At 36.3% G+C, this 25,522-nt stretch overlaps 1 protein-coding gene across 4 annotated transcripts in view; it reads left to right on the top strand.

Moving 5' to 3' along the window:
- PolA1 (DNA polymerase alpha catalytic subunit) overlaps nucleotides 1–25,522 on the top strand; it is a 561,406-nt gene that overhangs the window by 187,761 nt on the left and 348,123 nt on the right. For all 4 annotated transcript variants that reach the window (XM_090402430.1, XM_090402431.1, XM_090402428.1 and 1 more), the window contains exons 9-11: nucleotides 653–816; nucleotides 13,120–13,232; nucleotides 24,173–24,289. In XM_090402430.1, coding sequence (XP_090258556.1) covers nucleotides 653–816; nucleotides 13,120–13,232; nucleotides 24,173–24,289 — 394 coding nt within the window. The remainder of the gene's footprint in view (nucleotides 1–652; nucleotides 817–13,119; nucleotides 13,233–24,172; nucleotides 24,290–25,522) is intronic.

Raw genomic sequence — 25,522 nt, 5'->3', positions numbered from 1 at the left:
TAGTTGTATTTAGTTGATAATACATTTGCAACCATGTGGTTCACTGATTGCATTAAAGGTTCAAATTCTAAATTTCAGTTATTTCATCAAATTTTTTTATTATTGAAAATTTAAGTTGCATAATTTTTGTTTCTACTGTACATATGTTGGATTAGTATAACTAAAAATGTATTTAATACTTAAAAAAAATTCTATTAGACTTTTGTTATAAAAGAAATACCTTTTATAATTATTCATTTGAATGAAATATAAATACTCCCAACTTGATATTCTCTAAGAGGGGACCACCAGTGTTATTACTGAAATTTTAAAAGGGATATATGGGTATTGAAAGTTTGGAAAACATTGCTCTGTGTCATCGGCATGCTTTTTTTTTTTTTTTTTTTTCCTTCCAAATATTTCCAGATTTGAATTGCACTTAGGATGCAAAGAACCTTTATAAGAACTTCTCAGCTGAAAAGGTGAGTTCATTGATCTTATATAGACAAATAGCAGATTAATTTTGAAGAACATGTCAAAATGCCTATTTTGACATTGATACTTCCTAAATTGTTGTTGGATTAAATTTCTTTATTATTATTAAATATAGTCAAAGCAATTTTACATAGCTGTATTGTTTATGTAAATATGTAATATTTTGATGTGTTTTTAGTTTTGAGGATGTTTTGGATGGTCCACAGATGTTGCTTCCAAATGTGCCAGTTCCTGAGGTTAGATTAGATTCACTGGTTCTGCCATTGACATCTAATGAGAAAGGTGAACAAGTGATGAAGTTCTTCTGGATAGATGCTTTTGAGGATTACTTTAAACATCCAGGTACTATTTAATGGAAAGAATGTGAATTAGTTATAACAAAGCTATTATTCTAATCTGCACAAATAGCTCTGTGTTTGAATCCCTTGTTAGTCTAATCATCAGTTTAATTTCTTATCATGGCAAGAGGAATATTTATGTGCCTTTTCATTTAAAGGTGAGATAGTCTATCTCGTACAGAGGTATGTGTTGATACTACCTTATCATTTCCCATTCACTGTCAACATCTCTTCTACATAATTCATCAACCCAGTATATTGATGCTAGTTTACTACAGAGCTTCTCATAATCATCCACCATATAGTTCCACATATAGACTTCCATGATATCAACTTTTGCAGTCTTCTTCCAAATCAATACCTCATTCACAATCACATCCCGTGAGGATATTACCAAATTTAACACCGATAAACCTTGTGTTGCTTCTATCACATGCTGCTTTAGATATTTACCCTGCAGAAGCTCAAAAAATTCACTCTCCTTATTACTATACACTGTCTCTTCTTTCTAATCCACATACTTATAATTAAAATCTCCCATTAGGATCATCTTTCTTTTACTTGCCCAACTAATTTGTCTAAACATTTTACAATCAATACTCTCCACATTCCTTGACCTATAAGAGCAACTTATTAGATATGCTATTCTATTGATTTCAACTTCACACCAAACAGCTTCAGAATCTTCACACATACTACTATTTTCCACTCTTGAAGGACACAATTCCTCTGCTACCATTAACAATACTCCCCCTTTTCTTTTGATCTTCCTATCCTTTCAGAAAATTCTCTATCCTACCATTTCAAGTCTTGACAGTATATCATCTGCAGTCAGCCAAGTTTCACTTATGCCAATTATCTTTGGCCATACTGATTCAATCGCTACAAACTCAGCCACTTTATTTCTGATACTCCATACATTAGTATACAAGAATAACAGTTCTACACTCTTTGAGGTCATCCCATCAACACAATCACTCTTTACTCTCTCTGCAATAGTGCACTTCTCTCTTCATTCTGACCATCTCTGTTTCTCAGATCCTGACTCTAGTTTTCATTTATATTTTTATCATCCCAACCATTTTGCACTCTGTCACTTTGTTCTGCTATAATCGCTTCTTCAACTTTACATCCATCCTCTTCTTTTCCTTTCTCAACCTCTTTCTGACTCTTAGTGATACTAATTTCATATGAATTTTATTGATGCATTCCTGTTAGCTTTGCCAGGTGTACTTTTATTGATGATTTTGATGTTGTTAGTACTGATGCACTTACATCAGTATGACAAAAAAAAAGAAAACAGTTTCCTTATAATTCAGATCGGGTCTATGTCATATCTAGTTTTGGAAATGCATAATGTCGAACTGGGGGGAGGAGAATAAATCAAGGAAAAATTCTGTTACAGGATAGTACTGCTGTATAGTCTTTTTAATAGTTTCCTCAATGCCACTTGTTGATTTTTTTTTTTTTTTTTTTTTTTTTATGCAGTCCTTTTGACTGTGCAGTTGTTATGCAGTTCTGTTGGCTGTAAAATTTTAGTGCATTTAGTTATTAACTGTGTGCTAGTGTAAATTATAAATTTGCAATCCCTTTCCAGCCCTTGTATTTCTCTTCCTCCCTTGAAAACAAGCCTCCCTTCTAGAATAATCACAGGAGAAACTGTATTTAGTTAAAAAGTCATTTCCCAGGATTAGTCTTAAATGAGGGGGAGAGTTTCTTGGCAAAACTATGAAATTGTGCGAAACGCAAATGCCAAATCCCGGCAGGTTAACTTTCAGTCTCACTGACTTTGTAGCTTGGGTAGTAGAGGGGAATATTCCCAAAAGTTTAATGGGTTTTCTCAGAAGTTTTGTCCTCCCTTTTACATAGGGCTCTATCTCCCTAACACCCAGAAATTTCTCCCGCAGATCTTTCCTTCAACATTTCTGGGTTGTCTCTGATTCCCCCCCCCCCCTTTTTTTTTTTTTTTTTTCTTGCTTGCTACAAACATGAGATTTGACCTCTGAATGAATTTTTCCCTTTGAGTTGCCTTGTCTGTTGAAGCAGTTACAGGCTATATGTCCTAACTTATTGCAGTTGTAACACCTTGGGGACTCTTGGGGTAGTAACCCCTTGCATTATCTCCATCTGAGGACAAAGGAGAGTTGCTATTGTACTTGGCCGACAGCTCCATCAGGCTATGCATCATAGTGTCCATTTTGTTGAGTAGTGGTCTCAGCATCCTTTCAACCTCCTTGTGAATTAGATTATTGGTTCTCTCATCTAGCAAGGCAGAATTCTCCTTGTTTGTCATGGAGGCTGTTGTCAACTGACTAAGTACAGCATTGAGACGTTCCATGATAGGTTGTTGCAATCTCTCCACTTCTTGCTTTATTAATGAGCAAACCTCACTAAAACTTGGACTGCCAGTAGCAACCTGGTAAACTGTCTCAAGTCTACTTTCTTCACTTCGTCTCTGTGCCTTCTTTTCTGGATGTTCCTTCACAGTGCCTTGATCCCTGTTGCTGTCTCTCTCTTCCTTAATTATATTAACAGACCCAACTATGGCTGGGATAGATGTCTCCGAGCAGCTGTTCTCTCTCTTTCATGGCTGCATAGCATTCTTCTAAGTTGGTTATGTTTTTGCCAACCACTATCTCCCTCAGTTCTTGCCTAAGCCCTGTCCTGAAGTGCTGTAAGACTGCCCAGTTCAGATGGTGCTTGTCTTCATCAGAGACACCCAGGGTATTTGCAAGAGTTAGCAACCTATTGTAAAATTCTGATACCTTCTCCTTGTCTTTCTGCACCATTTTCTGGAGTTTCCATAAATTCGGACCTACATTCCTTGCCTTCGAAAACTGAGATATGAGTATTTCTTTGAACTTTTGGTAATTCAGGGTTTCCTTTAGAGTTGGCGAGGAGTAAAAGAAATTATTTGCCCTTCCAACTAGCTTGCTACATAGCAAAATTAGTAGTTGGAAGTCGCTCCATCGGCCAATCTTCCTCAGTTCCTCAGTATATTCAAAGAAAGTTCTCACATCATCAGTGTCTTCTCCGGAAAACTGAGGGAATATCTGTTGAGGGTTTATAGTTCTGAAGAATTCAGAATCATTTAGTTCTGAGCTTGTCAGGAGAGACATAGCTGCATTCAGCTTACAATCTAACATAGAACCTTTCTCTGAAATTTCTACAATCCCAATAAATGCCTGACTTCCTGATATGAGGTCAAAACCAACTTAAAGTGATTATGGATCTATTAACCTTAATTTTAGGGGCCCTAATCACATCCTGTCGGCTGCGCCATTCTTATGTCGTTGCTTTCTGCTAATTTTCTATCTTTATTATCTCAATAATCACTATTATCTATTCTACTGTCTAGCCTAAGAGATTTTTTTTTATCTAGGGTTATTTCCTTTTCAGATACTGGCAAAATTTATATTATGCTGTGCCAGCCAGTATCCTATAACAAAAGAGATTCTTGCTCAGGGAAACAATCCTAGATCTTAAGGCATACACACATCATTATGTACTTTGTTACGGTCACATAGATTTCTGGTACTGGCAGTCATGACCTGTAATCTATCTTTATATACCATCTAAATTCTTCCCACTGAGGTTCTATTTTATAAGTGGTAATTTGATCTCTTAATCAGGCATGACTCAGGCATAAGTAATAAAACATGTTTATTGGAATTTTAAGACATGTACAACTAAGATGAATCATATTCAAAAAAAATCTCAATTTCATAATAGATAAAGTGTATGCTAAGGAAGTTAATACATTCTAAGTTAGTCAAACACTCTTAGTTAGTTTCCAAATTATTAATCAAACTAGATAAGGTAGAAAGCAAACACAATACCACATAAACTTATGATCCCTTTCCACATGCACTCATTAATTACATATTATACATTCTGGTGTTACTCAATTAAAGGCTATCTGCAATCTTAATTTCCTTATCAAACTCGGTCATACTCAAGTATGAGAATAGCTTCCGAACAGTTCTTTTGTTCATCGGAAACTAGCTATTCCAAATAAGTATTCTCACTAAAGTTCTCTAATAAATTGTCCACATCTTATAATTACACACAATTTTCTTTCTTCTAATACTTTCGAAACATATAATAAAGTTCTCTTCGTTACCGAGTCCTTTCTAGAGGTCTAGTCGCTACCACATGTTGGTTCTGGTTACCTTCTGATTAGGCTGTCTCTGCACCTGGCGTTATGGCTACATCGTCCTTGAAACTACTGCCAGACATGAACGTGTTTCTGCTACGTCTAAGGGGACTTTCTCCGCTCCTTTCGATGGGACATTCAGCGATGGCATGATTCTGCAAAGGCCGATAATTCACGAACGGCTTCACGTGAAATCTCTTAGGCATCTCCAGGAAAAGGCCCACTGTTTGACATCGCAGCACCTACGTTCTTCACTCTCACGAACCACCCATCAAAACTCACCAAGCAGGAACCAGGAAAAAGAAAGATGGGGACTCAATATGGTGCGCATCACCTTATATTCTCGTCTTGTGCGCCCCCTTTTTTGCTAGGTCTTTTCCACACGACCCTTATCATTTATGCCCTTTAGTCGATTCCTTAGTCTCCCTTTGCTCTTAGGTTGCTGTTTTCATGGAAAACGTGCTACTATCACCTTCCACGTAAGCCATTGCCTCCGGCGCTATGCTTCACATGCGACCTTTGGACTGCTATTTATTACCTGTTTGGTGATTTACAGTATACTAGATAGCTTAATGAGTCCAATAATAAGCCAACATTTCTCTTATATAAATTCTCTATTTTGACATAAATTCTCTAATTTGATTTTCCGTTAGACAGCAGTAAATTTCAATACATCACATATAAGGAATACATATTCTCACATATATTAAACAAGTTTTCCTTATTTTCTGCTGGTGCAGGTATTTCCTTAAGTAGTTAGATTTTGCATGTTAAATCCTGAATGAACAATTTCTTTGCAAGAATTTCTCCATTCAGGATCTAACAATATTATGTTGGAGTTTAATGGAGTATGAAAAGGATTAAAAAAACTATTTTAATTCTGTTTCCAATATTTTGCCTCAGTCACAGATGTCTTCAGGAAATACAAACTAACACTAGAGGCCTCAGTTGTAAATTGGGATCTCTGAGGATTAATTTTCCCATATTTTGGGAAGTTTCTTGCATTCATATTTATTTAAATTCAGTTGATTCCTGATGGTCACTGAACATTGTAAAAAGTTTTTCTTTTTTAAATTTGCTGATGGAGTATAGTGTTTTTTTTTTTTTTTTCTTTCGAGTTGATCCTATGAGTAGTATTCAACGCATGGTTTGCAAGACCAGACTGTCAGTCATGATTGCAGATGTGTTTTTTGTGTTTATCTACTGTATTTACTTAAATATAACTCGCCTTCACATATATTTTGTACCCCTGATTTTACTTTATGAAAAAAGAAATGAAAAAGGATGTATAGCCCTTGGATGTATCAGTCAACAAACCATTCAAAGACTACGTACGAAAATTCTACACGGAGTGGATGGCAGTACCCAATTCTTTAGTTAAAATTACTTTGACTGTTTCTCAATTCATTTACAGTTTGTTAGCCATTACTCACACACTTAATCATATGTCAGACCATACCAAATCTTGCACTTCGTTCACATTTGAATCTGTCATTTTTGTTTTTGGCTGCCCACTTCTGGGGTCGTTGTTCACATTTTCTTGCCCATCTTTCAATCTCTTATGACACTCAAAAACACAACTTTTTCTGAGCATCCACACCATATGTCAATAGCAGTTTTGCTGATTTCCACACAAAATTTGATATTAACAATGTAATTTCGATCACACATTTTTACGCCAAAGTACACACAGATCTCTATTGTTTTTGCAATAGCTAACTAGCAAATGGCTCTATCGGCTTGAGGTTTACACAATCATTAGTTAATAACATGTACGATGGTGAAATTATCTGAGACAGACATTAGTGAGAACTGCCTATCAGAATCAATCAGACATACATACTAACTAGTATTGAGTGTAAAAGGTATGATATTTTTAGAAAGGATAGAAAAGATGAGAGAGGAGGGGGCGTACTGCTAATGATATCAGATGACTTAAATCCAGTTAGAGTTGAGACCTATGATTATAGTACTACTACTACTAACAGTATTTCATGTGGCAGTGAATTTGAAGCCATTTGATGAGAGGTGGAATCTAACAAGATCAATGTCACTCTCACATCCCCCATAAGGTGTTGTTACAGATCTGGTTGATTGGTTGCTAGTGATGAAAAAATGCAATACTGATTGGGTGGGTAGCAGTAAAATCTTATGAGAAGAATAAAACTGAATTTATTGAGCTTTTGCAGGACAACTTCTTAAAGCAACATGTAACAGAAGGAACTTGAGATCAAAGAGTGGTAGATTTGATTATACTGTCAGAGGGTATTTCAGTTAAAGAAGTAACTATTCTGCCTCCAGTTGGTGACAGTGATCATGTGGGTACTCACTTAGGAAGTGACTAAGTTTATGAATGTTCCATTCATAAAAGGTTACATGCTGAACTACAAAGCAGGAAATTATAACCAACTGAAGGATATACTAAGGTCAGCAGAATGATATCAGTTGCCATATGAGAAGAATATCAACAGTGAATGGGAAGCATTTAAAAAATACTTAAATGATGCAATATCTGAGAGTTTGAAGAATAAATAGCATAGGAGTCAAATGGATGTGTAATCTTATTAAGCAAGAGATTCGCAATAAAAGGATGATGTGGAAGGAATACCGTGTGCATAAGGATGATGTTAGCTATGAAGATTATAAGTGGCAGGCTAGAATAGTTACAATTGTATGGAAAGCAAAGTCTGAGTATGAATAGAAACTGGCTCTATGTGCTAAAGACAACCCACAAGAATTCTATTGATATGCTGCAAGTAAAAGAAAGAATGAATATGAAAGAATAACTCTTCTAAATGCTGGTGGTGTGAGGGTGACAGATGCAGAAGAGGTTGTTCATCTAATGAGTGTCCATTTTGCTTAAAAGCTATCAATCTGGTGTATGCAACATTGAATTTACTGCTACCTCTTCACTGAATGAAGAAACTCAGGTGTATGAAGAGGAGGTTTTAGAGCTGTCGCACAAACTGAATAAGAATTCAACAATAGGGACTGCTGGGATATCAACACAGGTGCTAAAAGAGTGTTCAGCTAAACTGGGTATTTCTTTGACCAGAGTATATAATTTGAGTCTCAGAACAGGGAAAATCCTGAGATACTGAATGGCCAATTATTGGCCACTTACTATCTTGGGGGGGGATTAAGATTTTTGAAAAATTGGTTAGGGCTCTCATTCAGAAATAGCTTGACAGTGGATCTCTACTTTGCAATGAGAATGAGTAACATGGGTTTACTGAGGGAATGCCATGTTTTAGCAACTTGCTTACATTCTATAACAATGTTAGCATTAAACTAGACAAGGGAAATGGATTTACCTTGATATTTTTGAATTTTGCTAAGGCATTTGACAGAATACAGCATGGTAGACTGTTGCATAAATTGGAGAATTTGGGTTTGGGTTATAGAATATTAGTGTATGGCTGACTGTCAGGTATCAAGTGATATACGGGGGGGGAGGATGTGAGTCTGCAAGATTTAAGGTAACCAGTGGTGTACTACAAGTATCAGTGCTTGGTCCACTGTTATTCAATCTGTACATTAATGATATTGGGAAGACTTTGATGGGTGACATACAACTATTTGCCCATGGTGCAAAGATAGGTAGGGATCAGGAATGCTGCTGATATGCAGAACTTGCAGAATGATTTGAATAGGCCCATTGTGAGATTCATTTTCCCATTGTGGGAATGGGAAAATGAATCTCAGTTCACTGTTAGTGAATGTAAATTCATACACTTCAGTGTGATTAGATATCCAATGTCATATTATTATGATGGGATTATGCTAGAAGGAACTGATGAAGATAAGGATCTTGGGGTGTTAGTAGATAGGAAGTTGAAGTTCAGGGACCATGTACCAAAGATTGCAAATGCAACTCAAAAGATAACTGCAATGCTGAAACAAATATTAAGCAATCCTGAAACAAGATAATTACAATGCTTTATCCCACTTGGACTATTGTGTGCAGGTCTGGTCTCCTGGTTTCCATTGTGATTCTGATATAGTGGAGAGGGTATAAAGGAGAGTGTTAAAAATGATACCAGGATTGTGGAATACTGATTATCAAGACATTTTCAGAATTTGGAGACTGCAGACACTAGCAAAGCGGAGAAACAGGGGTGATTCAGTTTTGGAATTTTTCAATTTATGGTGGGTGGGGAAAGGACAAGAAGGCATCATTGGAAGCTGAGAATGAATGCCTCTAAGAAGAGGGGGGATGAGACTAAATTTTTTTCTCATAGGGTGGTGCATGATTGGAATAGATTGCCATTGGATGTTGTGAGTGCAAGCAGTATGAATGAATTCTAGAATAAGTATGATAGCTTGTGCGTGTAATATATGGCCTCCCTCGATGAGTCCCAGACTCCCTGGAAGTCTCTCTTAATAATAATAACTGCAGATTGTGTTTTAAAGATTATACATTTTGTGATATGATTAACAATACTTAAATTAAGGGGATATTAAATCCCACATAGTTTTAAAACCGAATAAGAAACTCAAAGATTGGAATCAGAGAGTTTCTTGCCGAATATAGTCGACTATAAAGTATCGGCGACACTAGCGTTAGCCAATGCAAGTGATCCTAGTACGTAGTACAATACCGGGCAACTCGTTGCAAAGGTGGGGGAAGTTCAGATCGCTATTCTTAGGTATTTTCCATAATGTAAAAACACATTTCCTAGGAAATGTATGCTGTTATTACATTATGGAGGGAGGTCACTACCCAGACCGGTTTCAGCCTTTTTTGAGGCTTCATCAGTGAGTAGCTAGACATAATACCAAAGTGTATAGTGAAAAGAACTTATGTACTCTGCGAACGAGTTTTCCAAACAGGTGCAACCATTAAGTTACTTAAGTATAAAGAGCTAATAAGCTTCATTTCAGCAATGAAAACATTACTTAAATTAAGGGGATATTAAATCCCACATAGTTTTAAAACCGAATAAGAAACTCAAAGATTGGAATCGGAGAGTTTCTTGCTGAATATAGTCAACTATAAAGTATCGGCGACACTAGCGTTAGCCAATGCAAGTGATCCTAGTACGTAGTACAATACCGGGCAACTCGTTGCAAAGGTGGGGGAAGTTCAGATCGCTATATTTTAATGTTTTCATTGCCGAAATGAAGCTTATTAGCTCTTTATACTTAAGTAACTTAATGGTTGCACCTGTTTGGAAAACTCGTTCGCAGAGTACATAAGTTCTTTTCGCTATACACTTTGGTATTATGTCTAGCTACTCACTGATGAAGCCTCAAAAAAGGCTGAAACCGGTCTGGGTAGTGACCTCCCTCCATAATGTAATAACAGCATACATTTCCTAGGAAATGTGTTTTTACATTATGGAAAATACCTAAGAATAGCGATCTGAACTTCCCCCACCTTTGCAACGAGTTGCCCGGTATTGTACTACGTACTAGGATCACTTGCATTGGCTAACGCTAGTGTCGCCGATACTTTATAGTTGACTATATTCGGCAAGAAACTCTCTGATTCCAATCTTTGAGTTTCTTATTCGGTTTTAAAACTATGTGGGATTTAATATCCCCTTAATTTAAGTAATGTTTTCATTGCCGAAATGAAGCTTATTAGCTCTTTATACTTAAATGATTAACAATTTTTGTATTGTTCTATATAAAGCAGAATCGTAAAAGTGCGACCTTCATGCAATCTGTGAAACATTCTTTGAACTATGATTATGAATAAAAAATAAACAACTTAATTTGGAACATATGGGGCTCATTGTTTTAATTTTTTAGAAAAAAATAATAAAAATAATTTGTAGGTATTTAATCTAATATAACTAAGATTTTAAGTATTCATCATTTAACAAGGAACTGTGTTTCTTGCTGTAGGTAACTGAAACAGAGCTATGAACACTAGTTAAGTGTTCTCCTCTGTGTGAAGGATTATCACACCTTGAAGTGGAGATGATGGCTGACTTGCACTTCTTATCCATGTTCTTTCAACAGATAGTATGCGTCATATCCAGGTTTTGCTGGACGTATATAAATACGTCCTGGCTGGTAGGGAGGTTAACATATCTTGTGTCCTAGAAGGAATCTAATTTTGATGACATCTTGGATATTTCCCGAGGAAGAAGAAATGGACACTGGCTATCTAGTTCTTTAAAAAGAAATAAATCCAAGACCAATTTTTGAAAAGACCTCACAATATGGGAATCAAGATGACCACATCAGAAACTGATGAAAACATGAAGATTCTCTCAAACATCAACAACATCAAGGCTCTTTCTTTCAGAAGTATAAACCAGTATGCTTTTGCCTACAGGAAGCATACTTGAAGTCCAGTGATGATCCGGCATTGTTAAATATAGCCATCATTCGTAACAACATGACGGGGATTGGACCTGCACACATAGGAGTTGCCATCTTCGTGAATGAACAGTCTATACCCCTTCAAGCAAGTCCCACTTAATACAGATGTATAGGCATTTGCCATCTTACTCTTAATCATATCTCTTATAATGATATGATGTATCTACTTACCTACTGCTGCAGATCTCTCTCAGGATGATCTTGATGATTTCATATTACACTTACATCACAACACTCTGTGGGGTAGTGCCCAAACTAAGATGAAAGAAAGTTATGATCACATGCTTGAAAATAATAATCTCTCTCTCTCTGTGTCTCGAACACAGAAAGCAACACTTTCTTTCATATGCCTACGCTAACATTCACGTCATAGTGAAGAAGTGGTGGAGAGGATTTAGAGGCAAGTGACCAAGATGGTGAATGTCCCTATGAAGATAGATTGAAGGGTTGTGGATTGCAGAAATTGATTGACAGGAGAAAAAGAGGGCATATGATAGAAATATTTATGTTGCTTAAAGGGTTTTATAGGATAGATGTAAGGTAAATGTTTCAACATTTGGCTAGAGGGACCAGAACAAGGGGTCATCCCTGAAAGTTGAATAAAGGTGTTGTCAGTAGGGATATGAGAACTAGATATTTTGCTTGGAGAGTGGTGAATGAGTGAAATGGGTTGCCACAGTCACTTGTGAGTGCTTTTTTCTATTAATGGGTTCAAGGAGAGGTATGATAGATTGGGTCTCCTGCAATAAGTCTTCGGATTCTATGGAGGTGCCCATATAATAATAATAATTTATTGAGACAAAACCACATGTGTTGGAGTATGGAGTAATTACTTTACTTCTAATTAAGAAAGCAATACTTGACGTTTCCACCTCTGTATTGAGGTTATCATCAGGAAACAAGCTACATGACACTACACAAAAAGTAAGAAAATAAGAAAAGTCATTTATCCTAGCCCTCCCTATGGTGGGAAAAAAAAAAAAAATGAAAGAAAAATAAAATATAAATGTTACTATATATTTATACTTTTTTTTTTGTATTGTATATTTTGTATATATTTAGTATAAAATATATACAAAATTAAAAATTAATTCACAAAATAAAATAAACAATTTTTTTTACTTATCTATATGTTATAGTCTCCATAGCTCAGTCGGTATAGACAAAGCCCTTTGTTCGGAAAGACCTGGGGTTCAATACCCATCCATGACATAGGGAACCTTTATCCAGTCTCTTTTGACTAAAAGTGAGTTAGCTGGTTTTATACGGAGGTAGAGGATTTTTCACCCTGGGAACTCTGGGGTTTTTTGTTCCTCAGAACAGGCACACTGGCTCACCTTCTCACTTCCATGAGATGGTGAGCCAGTTTAAAGGAGGAAAAGGTAATACTAGCTCACCTTCTCTTCCTTAGCAGAATATGATTCTGCTACAGTTATACCTGTCAGTGATGCAGTGAATCATGTGACAGAATGTATTACACAAGCTGCTACAACTGCAGGTCCTAAAACATCTAAGAGTAGTTGGCTTCCATTTTATCTAAACCACGGTTTAAAGAGTGACAGGAAAAGGAAAGTTCTGTGTGTGGTTTCTGCAGAGTTTCTGGCTTGTTTTACCCTTAGACCAGCCACATTACTAATGTTGTAAACCTGATTTATTGTTAATTCACATCTCATGGATGGAATGCACGTGAAATTCAATGCCTATTAGCAAAATTTATAAGATTAACAACAATGAAGTCTATCATTTTTTATTATTATGATGTCAAGTTATATGAATATATAATTCAGAAACATTTCTATGATTTATTATGTTTAGGTGTAATTTATCTCTTTGGAAAAGTCTGGATAGAAAAAGTGAAGAATTTTGTCAGCTGTTGTGTCATTGTTAAAAATATTGAAAGAAGGGTCTTTCTTCTACCAAGAGTCACGGTAATTATTTATACCTTACTTTATTCATAGGTTATAGATCTGTTTTTATGATTACATATTATCCAAGGAAATAAATTACCATTTAAAAAAAGAGCAACATAGTTACACTTTTCAACACGTAACATGAAGATACCTTTTTTGAATGGTAGCCATTTTCAAGCAGGGTAATGTGACAAAATGGGAAATGGTGTATTTTGATACTTATTTGCAGCTGTGGATCCCATGGAAGGTCCTGTCATAGAAGAAGTAGAGGAATTCTTTAATCATTAGAGAGGGAATTTGATTAAATAAGGAAAAAATACACTTGTTGGAGAACTAAATAGCAGACCAAGAAATAAATCCCACATATAGAGCAATGTTTTAAAGAAAATTCAAAGGATAGTGCAGGGCTAATGATAATAATAGCAAATACTTAGCTTTGTGCTCAGCTCACTACATGTTTTAACAAAAAAAAAAAAAAAAGCAAATAAATTCATATGGAAGGAATATACACAAAACAAGTGTCTTAACATATTTTGAAAATTTTCTGTTTTGTCTGCTATACTAGATTATGCAGGAAATTTGCAATATGAAATGGCTTTTCTTTACATAACATGACAAAACTTAAATAAAGATCTTTGTTATATTCCCATGATTTCTCAACTATTTGCCGTAAAGTGAAGATCTGAACCTGACGGCCTCTATTTAACCTGAATCCAGCTTGTTCTTCACCAAGCTTTTCTTCCACAATTCTTCTCAACCGTTTCTTAAGTATACTTGCATATATCTTAATAGGAACGCTCAGTAGGGATATATCTCTGTAATTCTCACATTCAGTTTTATTTCCCTTTTATATATGGGTACTATGAGAGCTCTACTCCAATCATCGGGATTTTGCTCCTCTGTCCAGGCATTCTGAACAACTATGCAGTGCAGCCAGTGTAAGACTTTTATACCACCATACTACTTCAGCATTTCTAGTCAAATATCATCTACTCCTGCTGCCTTTCCACATTTCAAGCCTTTGATCGCTTTTTCTACTTCAAGTATGGATATGTATTCTTGACTGCATGCCTGGTCAGTGTTTTTTTATCACTGTGCTGTCATCACTGCTTGTTTCATTTAGCAGTTTTTCAAAGTAATTACTCCATACTTCAAGGATATGTTTTTCTCCAGTTTTCATCTCACCTTTATCATCTTTAACTCCTTTTACAGCACTCTTTCCTTCTTTCCTAAGCTTCTTCAACAACCTCCAGAATATTTTGCCACCTTCTTGATATTTATTTTCTATGTTCTTGCCAAAGTCCTCCCATGACTTTTGTTTAGCTAGTTTTACACGGTGTTTAGCTTTCTTACATTTGTCTCTGTATTCTCTAAGAGCACAAGCTGATTTATTTGCCAGGAACTTTTGATATGCTTTCTTCTTTTCCTTCACTGCCTCTTTAACTTCCTGTGTCCACCATGGAGTTCTAATTTTTCTATCCTTGCAGACAACTTCACCACATGCCTCTCTAGCTGAATCATCAGGGTTTTCTTCAAGGCTTGCTACTGAATTTCCGAAGTTTGGTTCCTGTTCTCAAACTGTTTCATTTTTTCTTCAATACTCTTTGTGTATTTTAATCTACAGTTCACATCTGAGAGATGCTCAACTTTTATTCGCTTTAAAACTTTCTTACATGTTGTTCTTTTCAATATGAAATTCAATTTTATCCTACTCAAGACTAAATAGTGATCACTTCCAATTTCAAATCCTCTGTACACTCTGGTGTCCTGCACCAGGGAGAAAACATCACTATCAACAATAACATGTCAATGAGACTTTTCTTATTCCTTGACTCTTCTTCTCTCCATGTGAATTTGTGCATATTTTTTATGTTGGAACATGGTGTTAGTAATAACCAATCCATGTCCTGAGCAGAAATCCAACAGATATTTGCCATTATTATTAGCTTTGCTCTTTTCGCCAAATTTTCCAAAAATATTTTTGTATGTCTGACAATCATTTCCTACTCTGCTATTTTATCTCTTGGCATTTAATCTTAAGTCATTTAATCTACTTCAAATATATAGCTATGTGTACACATCAGATGGCGTAGGTCTCACTATTATACACACAGTTTATCATACCACACCTTAGATACGTTCATTGTCTCTGCACTCACCTGTGCATCAGTCCCATTATCCACTTTGCTGTCTTTTCAGTATATGTCCTCAAAATTTTAGGTTCCTTTCTGCAATCATTCCCAGATCCCTTATCTCTACCTCTTCCAAGATATTTCCACCTACTGTGTACTCTGCAACCCATCTTTGCTTCCCAAATTTCAAAACTTTATACTTTTCACTTTAATGTTGCACTCCAACTTTGCAACACCTGTATATCACCATTCAGACCTCTCCCAATATCATTTACATGCAAATTAGACAGCAATGGAGCCAACATTGACCCTTGGAATACATCACTAGTAACTTTCCTCTTCTGGGATATTGCTCCTCCACAGGCGACTCACTGATATCTATCACACAGCCAGTCTCCAATCGAGCACTAGTGACAATATCAAAGGTCTTTGCAAAATCTAAATATACCACTGTGTGTGCATCACCCATATCCAGTGCATTTGTCACTTATAATAAGTAAGCAGATTGTTAAAACACGATATTCCTTTAACAAACCATGCTGACCATCAAAGAGTATTATCTTCCTGCTATCAACCTATTTCTGAATCTTGGTCCTGTCTAGCACTTTAACCACAACTCCAGACATAGAGACTGGCACAATTTTGCCCTTTTTTCATTCCTTTGGAACTTGGCCAAGTCCAAGACACATGTTAAAATGATATGTAAAAGCTGTTGTTAACTCCCTAGAACATTCCCCTCAAAACACATGGTGAAATATCAAGCCCTACAGCTTTATTTACACCAAGTTTATTCAATTCCTCATTTACTAACAGTTCCTCTTCCTCCCTTTCTCCACTGCATTCAAGTTCTGCATGATGTCACATTCATAAGAATGAAATACCTTTATAAATTGCTCATGAGATATCTCAGCTATATCATCTGCAGTAATTATCATTCCCCCATTTTCACCAATCGATGCCATCCTTCCATAATCATTCTTTCTTCTACTGACCGCATATTAAAAAAAATCCATAGGATTTTTTTTAGTTTTATTAACTAATTGCTGCTCATATTGTACTTCTACAATCCTTATCAAGTGAGTCACCTTCTTTACCTGCTCTTTGCAATCCTCATGCAACTAGTTGTTATAACCACTCATCTTGTGCTTCTTACATAATACCTTCTTCCAGATTGGACACCTTACCTTTTGATTCATCCATTTTACACTTGCTCTATTTAATCTTTTGACCATTGGAATACATTCTGATATTGCCTCCATCAGATAGTTCTTGAGCAGGACCTAAGCAGCATTGATATGCTTTCCATTCATTTCCTCTTTCTAAGTTATTGCTTAAGCTGTTTCCTGAGCTTTTCATAATTACCAGCCTTATAATACCACATATATATATCCCTTTCTAACAGAAGTTCTCATATGGCTGGCCACCCTGCAAGTGATCACTTCATGTCACTCTCACCAACTGGTGGAAGATTTGACATCCCATTTATAACATGATCTGATGAGATGATCAAATCCAATACTCTTGTTCTTTGTGTACCTGTGTTACATGCTATCTAAGGTAATTTTCTCTCAAAAACTCCAGAAATTACTTCTCTTTGCCTCCAGATGCATTCTTTCAGGTATAGTGTGCATTACCATAATTAAAGTCAACCATACATTTCCTTCTCATTACCCTTCACATTACCATGTTTATAGAAACATCCAACTAAATATTTCATCCTCTTCACGTTTATCTTACACCATACTGCCTCAAAACCACTGCCATTATATACACCTAGCAAATCCATCTTGAATGGGCATAACTTATGTACCCATCAACAGTACTCCTCCCTTTCTTTCCTGTCTGCCTTCACTAAAACTATCATATTCCACTCCTGTAAGGATGTCATCCTAATCTAGCCATGTCTCACTTATACCAACAATTTTTGGACAGATAAATTTAACCCATGCAACAATTTTGTTTCCCCTTATTTCAAATACTTTTGGCTTGAGTAAATAAACATAAATTACTTCTAATTCTACAAATCCTGTGGACATCACTCTCAGATGTGACTCCTCAATATTGTAATAATAATTATTCTTTATCTTAATTTCAAGTTCGTATCTTTTGAACTTCCTTTATTATATCTCAATATTATTTTTTTTGTTTCTCTTATTATCAGTCATACTTCGAGTTGTAATCGTTGCTTGAGCTAGCCCTTTCACCTTTGATCCTTTAGTCTACAATTTCATTCCCCCCTCCCCCTCAAGGGCTCTTAACTATGCTACTTTCATGTGTGTGTTTGGAGAATAGATTTAGGAATTGCCTCTGGCTGGAACCAATTCCTTTGTCTATCTACTGACTTTCTCTTACACTGATCTTTAAACAATTTATTTGTATAACGACTGCGCCATTAAAGATTGTGCATAGGAATTGTTTGTCTCTCGTATACATGTAAGAGAAATGCTCAGCGAAACACGGAATTATCTCTAAAACTCGGTTCTAAATCATGCAACGTTTGAAACTTACTATTATTCAGTCATGGTTAACTTTAGCTTTAAGGACACACAAGTTCTATATTTTTATGAGAAGTGCATTGGAAAGTCGAAATCAGGCAAGTTATTAACAAACAAAACAATTTATTCATACTAAGACATGGTAATTACAAAATAAAAGGAAAAGGATTTCACACATATCAAATTTATCCGGTTCTTATCAATTCTGCTAAGTAACAATGCAATGCACGTGTCTGGTTCTCAAATTAATTAAAACAGCTTTTCTAGTCTTCATCTTAAAGACAAAGATAAATATATACGTTCACATATACTTGAGACATGTGGCTAGTTTCACACTCACTTCAAAATAAATTAACTCTAATCATTAACAGAATTATGCTTAACTAAGCTTCACATTCAATCTCTCCTTCAACATTTAACATTAACAAATACTCAGACTTCTGTGGACAATTATTTCACAATAATTTAGAAGTACGGTTATCCGACTTCACTACTTTAGACTATGCTAGCAACTATATAATCAACAATCTCTGCTGTAAGGTTCACAATCCATACCAGTTCTACATTAATCTTACTTGAAACCTGTTACTTGAAGCCAGTTCAGCATTCAAGATCCTAGAGATCGTGAACATAATCCTCTCCTTTCCTGTTAGAACTGCAAACAGACACTACTCCACGGCAGCCACAATACAGTATTCTTGGATATCGCTTGAAGAACTTCGCTATGGGACTTCTTGAATAGGCCGACACTACCATTAAAAATCTCCTATCATAGTCGAAATACTGCTAGCGGGATATCCTTCCCCCATTCTCGGAATGGGGGAAGGATATCCCGGTATACCTAGGAACCTCTTTGAAGCGACACGGGAACAAGTCAGGAACAGAGAGCCAGGAGCAGAATGCATGTCTCCTTTTTATTCTACCTTCACGACCTTGTGACTTCTTCAGATCGAGTTCCCCGGGTGTTCTACCAGGGGCTCCTCCCCCTCTAAGAAATTGCTGAGTCATGGCGGGAAAACCCCGTAACACTCTGACCTTCACTCCTGGTGATAGTCTTAGGTCCACTTTTCTAATCATGTCTGGGCTATCTCTTTGTTTGTACAATATTGGCAGTCAAATAATTTAGCTATTCATTCTAATATTTTACTGGATTGCATAAAACATTTATGAAAATTTGTTAATTAAACTACAAGTATTTGTTATTGACTTTCTTTCTCAAGAATTATGTACAAAATTCTTATATACAAGAATTTTGTATATAAGAATTATGTACAAAATTCTTTCTATACAAGATTTTACATAGGCTGTCTCTCTCTCTCAAAAAAAAAAAATTTTTTTAACCTTTTGCCTGCGAATTTTCTGCAGAAAATCTTTATGCACTGGAACAATTTTACCCTCCTTCCACTCCCTTTGAACCTCAATTTTGCCACAGTCTTGAATCAAAAAACTTCATAACTTCACTTGCACAGATGTTTTTTCAAGTGTGCGGCCTTTGTTGCAATAGCTAAACTTTAAGCTAACAATCTTCATACTGCTTGTCTTATAATGAAAAGAAAACAGAGGAAGTTGGTATAATTAAACTTACATCTGGTTTGAATGTCAACCTCATGTTTTCTGTGCCTGTTCCACCTCAATTTGTCAGTGGAACTTTTGGATCTTTTTTGTCTCTCAATAATGTTTACTTCTACTGTTCTCTGATTATCCTCCCCTAAATTTTCTCCCGTTTCACCTTGGTCATTCACTAGTTTGATGTTTGATATGTGATAGGCCTCTGAGTGACTGTTCCTTTTGGATGCTGAACATACTGAAGAATTAGTACAGTTATGTTGACATTCTTCAGTACCCTTTTCAGTCAATTCAGTAGGCTCAACCTTATTTTCATTCCACGGTATTCTTTCTTCATGTGGTTTGTCAAATATATCCCTAAAACCATAGTTCCTCTTTCCTGACCGTCTATTTCCCATTAGGAACATTTCATTTCGAAAGAAGTTGCACAAGAATTTGTACCTCTCCAGAAAATTAGTTCCCAGGATAATCTGTACGCTTGGGCGAGATGTCGTAGGGAGGACCAATAACTCCTGCCAAACACACAAATTAAATTCTGGTAAGTATATTTTTACTTTAAGCTAACAATCCTCATACTGCTTGTCTTATAATGAAAATAAAACAGAGGAAGTTGGTATAATTAAACTTAGTATGATTGTTGGTATAATTAAATAATCTAATTGGGTTTCTCAGCTTAGAAATGCCCCTCCATACACTGGATTTTATTTCATAAAAATAATCTCCAGTTATGACAGAGGCCTGAGAACCAGTATCTAGTAATATGTCACAAGACGATTCCCTTTAATGATCGTTTTCGACTTCCTCGGATAATTTAGATTCTTGCCCTCTCTCTTCCGTGGTTTATTTGCACAACCATGAGGCTTGAGTACAAGATTCGACTCATACCTAACATTCCCGTTGAAGGGTCTGTTGTTTCTGAAACAGTTGCGTGCCAGGTGCCTATATTTGTAGCAAACAAAACATTTAGGAGGCTCCCTTCTGTTCCTTACTTCATTATTCTTCTCTGCTTGAGGTGGAGTTAATCCAGAGGTGTTTGCTATCATTCCCTCAAACTGTTGCATGACTGCATCAAGTTTGTCTATCATAGGCTGTTGTAGCCTTTCTACCTCCTGCTTTATCATAGTGTGTAATTCCTCCATGTTTGTTAGCCCTACTTCTTTCAGGATGTTCATTTTACTGTCAGTCATTTGATTAATTTTGACTGATCTTTCTCGTTCTTCCTCTTTTTCATTATGATCCTTAGTAGACTTTCCCTTACACGTGCTCGAGTCTTTTTCACTTTTCGCAAGAGGAATCATTTGCCTTCTTGATGACATTAATATGGCTGTTAGTAGAAGTAGGATGAATGTCTCCCAGTTTCTCTTCTCTCTCCTTCACAGCAAGGAAACATTCCTCAAGATTTGTTATTTTCTTTTTGTATGCAGTCTCCTTCAGCTTTTCTTTGACCCCTAACCTAAACTGGTGAAACACTGTCCAGTCGAGGTGAGGTTTATTCTCTTTTGAGACGCTTAGACTGTTTGCAATTGACAGTAGTTTATTGTATTGGGTTGGCAAATAAGTTTGTTCGGTTTATGCGTTAGTACAAGTTTACGCCGCTTCACAAATCGCTATTGTTGCGCTACCATGCAACGCTATTGTGCAGTTGAAAGGAGACATTTCACATCACCTTTCAGTGAATTTTCATTCGACCTACTTCAGTTGCATGCATGTAACATATTTTTAGAAATGGAAGGAAATAACCTACATTACCGGCATATTTTGCTTTTTTATTTCAAAAAAGCAAACGAGCTGCGGAGGCCCATAAAAAACATGCAGCGTGTATGGGGATGGTGCCTTAACAGAACGTGTATGCCAAAAGTGGTTTGCCAAATATTGTTCTGGAGATTTCGACATCAGTGATGCGCCGTGCGCTGGTCACCCAAACGAGGTTGATTCGAGTGTTGTGAAGGATATCGTCGAAAAAATCCATCACAAACAATGCAGGAGATTGCTGTAGTACTGAACATATCCCATACAAGCGTTGAAAACCATTTGCACAAGCTGGGACATGTTTCAAAACTCAATGTTTAGGTGCCGCATGAATTAACTGACGGCAATATGACTGCTCGCATATCCATCTGTGATTCACTGCGATGTCACCAAGAAAACAACCCATTTTTGAAGCGGATGATTACGGGAGATGAAAAATGGATCATGTACGATAACATGGTATGTGAACGATCGTGGGGGCACAAGAGCGAACCGCCGCAAACAACCTCGAAAGCGGGATTGCACTCAAAGAAGATCATTCTCTCTGTGCATTAGGATTATAAAGGTATTGTCCACTACGAGGTGTTATCGTCAGGCAGAACAATTGATTCAGCTGTCTATTGCTCACAATTAATGCGACTGGCCTGTGCAATTAGCACAAAATGTCCTGAATTGGCAAATCGGAAAGGAGTTGTCTTTCACCACGACAACGCCAGACCCGACATCATTAACAACCCAGAGTAAATTGTTGCGTCTTGGCTGGAATGTTTTGCCGCATCCTCTGTATTCACCGGACCTGACACCTTTCGATTACCACTTATTCCTATCTTTGCAGAATTCTCTGAACGGGAAAAACCTTTGCTAATGAGGAGGCTGTCAAAAGACACCTGGCTCAGTTTTTCGCCAGTAAACCTGAGGAGTTTTATGAATGTGGCATAATGAAGTTGGTGAACAGATGGCAAGAGATCATTGATAAAGAGGGTCAATATATACTGACTAGTATGTAGTATATATATTAAATAAAACGAGTTTCATTCCACTCTGAAAAACTGAACGAACTTATTTGCCAACCCAATAGAATTCTGTCACATTCTCTTTTTTTTTCTTGAGCACATCTGTGCAATTTCCAAAAATTTGGGCACAGACTACTTACCCTGGAGAACTGGGAAATCAAGATTTCCTTAAACTTCGAATATTCCAAAGTATCCTTAAGTATTGGGGATGAATACAAGAAGCTTTTGGCCTTTCCAACCAGTTTGCTCCTAAGTAAAATAAGTAGTTGGAAGTCTGACCTTTCTCAGCTCTTCGACGAAGCTAAAAAAAGCTAAAACGTCATTTTCTTCACCAGAAAATTGCAGGATGAGAAGTTGAGGACTAATAGTTCTAAAAAATTCAACGTCTTCCATTTCACCTTTGATCCTTTAGTATACAATTTCATTCCACTCCCCTCCTCTCAAGGTTGTAACTATGCTACTTTCACGTGTGTGGAGTATAAATTCAGGAATTGCCTCTGGCTGGAACCAATTCCTTTGTCTAACTAGCTGACTTTCTCTTACACTGATCTTTAAAAAATTTATTTGTATAACAACTGTGCCATTAAAGATCGCACGTAGGAATTGTTTGTCTCTCGTATACATGTAAGAGAAATACTCAGCGGAACACGGAATTATCTCTAAAACTCAGTTCTTAATCATGCAACGTTTAAAACTTACTATTATTCAGTCGTGGTTAACTTTAGTTTTAAGGGCACACAGGTTCTATATTTTTATGAGAAGTGCATTGGAAAGTCGAAATCAGGCAAGTTATTAACAAACAAAACAATTTATTCATACATGGTAGTTACAAGGTAATTACAAAATACATGGTAATTACAAAATAAAAGGAAAAGGATTTCACACATATCAAATTTATCCGGTTCTTATCAATTCTGCTAAGTAACAATGCAATGCACGTGTCTGGTTCTCAAATTAATTAAAACAGCTTTTCTAGTCTTCATCTTAAAGACAAAGGTAAATATATACGTTCACATATACTTGAGACATGTGGCTAGTTTCACACTCACTTCAAAATAAATTAACTCTAATCATTAACAGAATTATGCTTAACTAAGCTTCACATTCAATCTCTCCTTCAACATTTAACATTAACAAATACTCAGACTTCTGTGGACAATTATTTCACAATAATTTAGAAGTACGGTTATCCGACTTCACTACTTTAGGCTATGCTAGCAACTATATAATCAACAATCCCTGCTCTAAGGTTCACAATCCATACCAGTTCTACATCAATCTTACTTGAAACCTGTTACTTGAAGCCAGTTCAGCATTCAAGATCCTAGAGATCGTGAACATAATCTTCTCCTTTCCCGTCAGAACTGCAAACAGACACTACTTCACGGCAGCGATGATACAGCATTCTCGGATATCGCTTGAAGAACTTCGCTATGGGACTTCTTGAATAGGCTGACGCTGCCATTAAAAATCTCTTATCATAGTCGAAATACTGCTAGCAGGATATCCTTCCCCCATCCTTGGAATGGCTGGACCTAACCTCTTTAAAGCGACACCCGAACAAGCCAGGAGCAGAGCACCTGTCTCCTTTTTATTCTACCTTCACGACCTTGGGACTTCTTCAGATCGAGTTCCCCGGGTGTTTTATCAGAGGTCCCCCCCCCCCTGTAAAATTGCTGAGTCATGGTGGGAAAACCCCGTAACTCGCTGACCTTCGAGCCTGGCAATAGCCTCGGGTCCACTTTTCTAATCCTGTCTGGGCTATCTCTTTGTTTGTACAGTATTGGCGGTCAGATAATTTAGCAATTGATTCTAATATTTTACCAGATTGCATAAAACATTTATGAAAAATTGTTAATTAAACTACTTGTATTTGTTATTGACTTTCTTTCTTTCTATACAAGATATTATAATACCCAATTATTAGTCATTGATGGGTGTGGGGGGAGATATTCTAAAAACAACCATTTTATAACATAAAATGTAAAATATTTCTCTTTCAGGCTGTTGATATAAAAACAGGTCAAGATTTGGGGAAAGCTGTGATATTGAAAGATGTATATTCAGAATTTAGTGACATCGTGGCTGAAAAATATAAAATAAATGAATTTAAAACAAAAGTATGTACTAAGTTAATTTTTTTTAGTTTGCATGTGAAATTCCATTTAATTATTCCTTTCTAATTTTTTATATAAAAATAGAAGAATTATTATTAGTTTTAGTTATTATTATTATTTTTTTGTGGGTGTGTATGTTTAATTCACCTTAAACATAACTGATACTGCTATTCAAAAGCATAATACTATGTTAATGTTGATAATTTAAAAATTTTCAGTGTAGTTCGTAAATGATTGTGCCCAACTCATTAGTTTATTTATGCATTTAGTTGCATATTGAATTTATATTTCTAACTTCTCTGAAGTGTATAAGCCCACTGCAAAATTAGTGGATAAAACCATTTTGATGCGTGTTCAGATGCATGTGTGTATATCACACATGCATCTTCCCCTCAACATTCTCATTGCTCTGTCACTGCAGAGTAATTTTGTTTCACAAGATATAATTAATGCATTATTACACCATGAATAATAATAATCCTATTAATAATCATATTGATAGGACCATTAGCATGTAATCTATTGTGCTTGTCGTACGTTATATGACTATTTATTTGTCTTATTTGGCAACATCCAGTAAAATAAATAAATAGCCATATAGCTGCTCTCAGTCAATTTAGCAGTTCTCATCCATAGTGCAGGTAATGCCCGCTGGATGTGCGTAACACAGTGTGTAATAAATTAGGAAGCCAGCATCTTCTCCACTTTAAGGTACAACAGTAAAGTGGTTTCACCAGGCTGATTGCTGGTTAGTACATGGCACTAATCCCAATGGTAGCTTGTCAGGAAACTTCCCAATCAGCTGTCATATAATCCTGCTACTACCTACTTTGCCAAGTTGTGCCTGGAGGAAGTCCAAGTATACATCTACAGCAGGACACCTGTGCACATAACTCCATCACCTCTGCTACGTCCTGCTCTGTTTTATGTACTGACTCAACCATGAACGATATGGAGACAGATGCTAGTGTGATTACAGATATATTAAAAAAAATCAAAGAAAATTGTATACAATAACAAAACAGCATCTCTACATCCATTTTATTTACCTTCTGGGCATCACTATAAACAATAGCAATTTACACCACCACTTTACAGACATCAAAACCTAATCTACTGTTCCAAACAAATCCCAAATAGCATAAGCCCAACTACAATTCACTTCACCTCTCCCAACTATATCATGCAAGCCTTCTGTAAGAAGAGCCGAATATATGCTTTTGTCATGGTCGAACA

Source organism: Typopeltis vanoorti, chromosome 13 (genome assembly GCF_054136105.1).
Source record: "Typopeltis vanoorti isolate ZY-2024b chromosome 13, IOZ_Tvanoo_1.0, whole genome shotgun sequence".
Taxonomy (NCBI): domain Eukaryota; kingdom Metazoa; phylum Arthropoda; class Arachnida; order Uropygi; family Thelyphonidae; genus Typopeltis; species Typopeltis vanoorti.
This window is presented reverse-complemented; position numbering and strand designations above follow the sequence as displayed.